The following is a 1,386-nucleotide window of genomic DNA, read 5'->3' as shown; positions in this document are numbered from 1 at the left end:
GCCCTAGGGTTCCGGAGGAATTATTATTACAGGTATCAAAATCTTGTAATTCTATAAACGGAACATTAAGATGTTACGTATTGAGATTTTGTTGTTACGTCTCGATCGTAACTTCTCACGTATTTATTTGTTACGCAATTGTAACTTCTCTCTATTTCTTTTTCAGGGCAACCTGCCAAGCCGGCTATACCCTAGGACGCCGAGAGACTAAGAATCTTTTGCGCTTCTTTCAGGAGAGGGATTGACGATGGGAAATAGATTAGGTGCGTTGAACCTGACCCAATTTATCCTTTTTGATCTGTTTTCTTTTATTAGTTTACTTCCTTAGAGCTTTACAAATCCTTTATTATTGTTATTATTGTTATTATTTGACAGTTGTAGATAGTGTATATCGTTATATGTATAGATGTGTGTATGTAGTTAATGTTCTTCTCTATAGCATTTCTAAGGCGATATCTAGATATGGTTATTATTCGCGGTTGTTGAAGAAATTATCTCGCTGCAAGTATTCGTAGATCTCGATAAAATCTTCGTCTGTTAGTCCTGCGAGGGGTTGGATACTGCTTGGTAAGACTAGGTCCTCTGGTTCCGGGTAGAAATTTGGTTCAGGGGGATCCAGAACTTGACCTGGGTTGGATGGACCAGCCTCAGTTTCTGTGCTTTGTTCTATGGGTCTTCGTTCTTCCGGTATGGAAGGAAGATCTTCCGGTGTCCTGACCGGCGAGTAGCTGGGATTAGATGAATCCTGGATGGGGGAGTAATTGGGCGATGGCGGCCTGGCTCTGGGCTGTTGTTCCTCTTGAAGAACCGCTGGAGGGTTTCGGGGAGGACGATAAGGGTATGCGCGGGAGGGCGCGAAACTACGCACTGGAGAGTACCTTGTTACTCTGCTTGTTAAGTCGTTCTCGTCGGCAAACAACTGACGAGCTGTAGGGAGCCTAAGTACCGATCGGGAGGCACGCCTGCGGCGTATACCCGCGGCACGGAGGGGAATTTCGCGTCCAACGGAAGAAGTTCGGCGGGGGTTAACCATCTACCGAGGGAATACGACTATTTAGTATGTTTGATGCGATTGATTTAACACAAAAGGGGTTTACTTACGATGATGCGTAGAAAGGTACCTGTTAAGATGAATGGTTTTATAAGGTAAATGTAGTCACAGCAAGGTGGTTCATAGAGTTAAGACGAATAATACGGCTTAACGGATTATTATGAGATAAACGAATGTAGATTATGATAGTATATCTCACTCGTTCTCATATCATGGTTGAAACGTTCGGCAATATACAGTTCATTGGGGTACAGCAATTAATGATTTATTTAATATATTTTGAATTTTTCAGGGGCATGCGGTTGCACCGCGAGGTCCGGAGATTCAGGGGGTAC

The 1,386-nt window shown here is 43.4% G+C and overlaps 1 protein-coding gene across 1 annotated transcript; it reads right to left on the bottom strand.

The window, feature by feature from the left end:
* Nucleotides 1–464: 464 nt before the first annotated feature.
* On the bottom strand, nt 465–1,164 carry LOC112639223 (proline-rich extensin-like protein EPR1). Its single transcript, XM_025412512.1, has 2 exons — nt 1,102–1,164; nt 465–1,033 (listed from the first exon to the last, which is right to left on the bottom strand). The coding sequence occupies exon 2, from the start codon at nt 1,031–1,033 to the stop codon at nt 470–472; it is 564 nt and encodes a 187-aa protein (XP_025268297.1). The 5' UTR covers nt 1,102–1,164; the 3' UTR covers nt 465–469.
* Nucleotides 1,165–1,386: the final 222 nt, after the last annotated feature.

The sequence above is a fragment of the Camponotus floridanus genome, unplaced genomic scaffold, assembly GCF_003227725.1.
Source record: "Camponotus floridanus strain SB8 unplaced genomic scaffold, Cflo_v7.5 scaffold513, whole genome shotgun sequence".
Lineage (NCBI taxonomy): Eukaryota > Metazoa > Arthropoda > Insecta > Hymenoptera > Formicidae > Camponotus > Camponotus floridanus.
The sequence above is the reverse complement of the archived record's forward strand: the minus strand, read 5'-3'. Positions and strand labels throughout refer to the sequence as shown.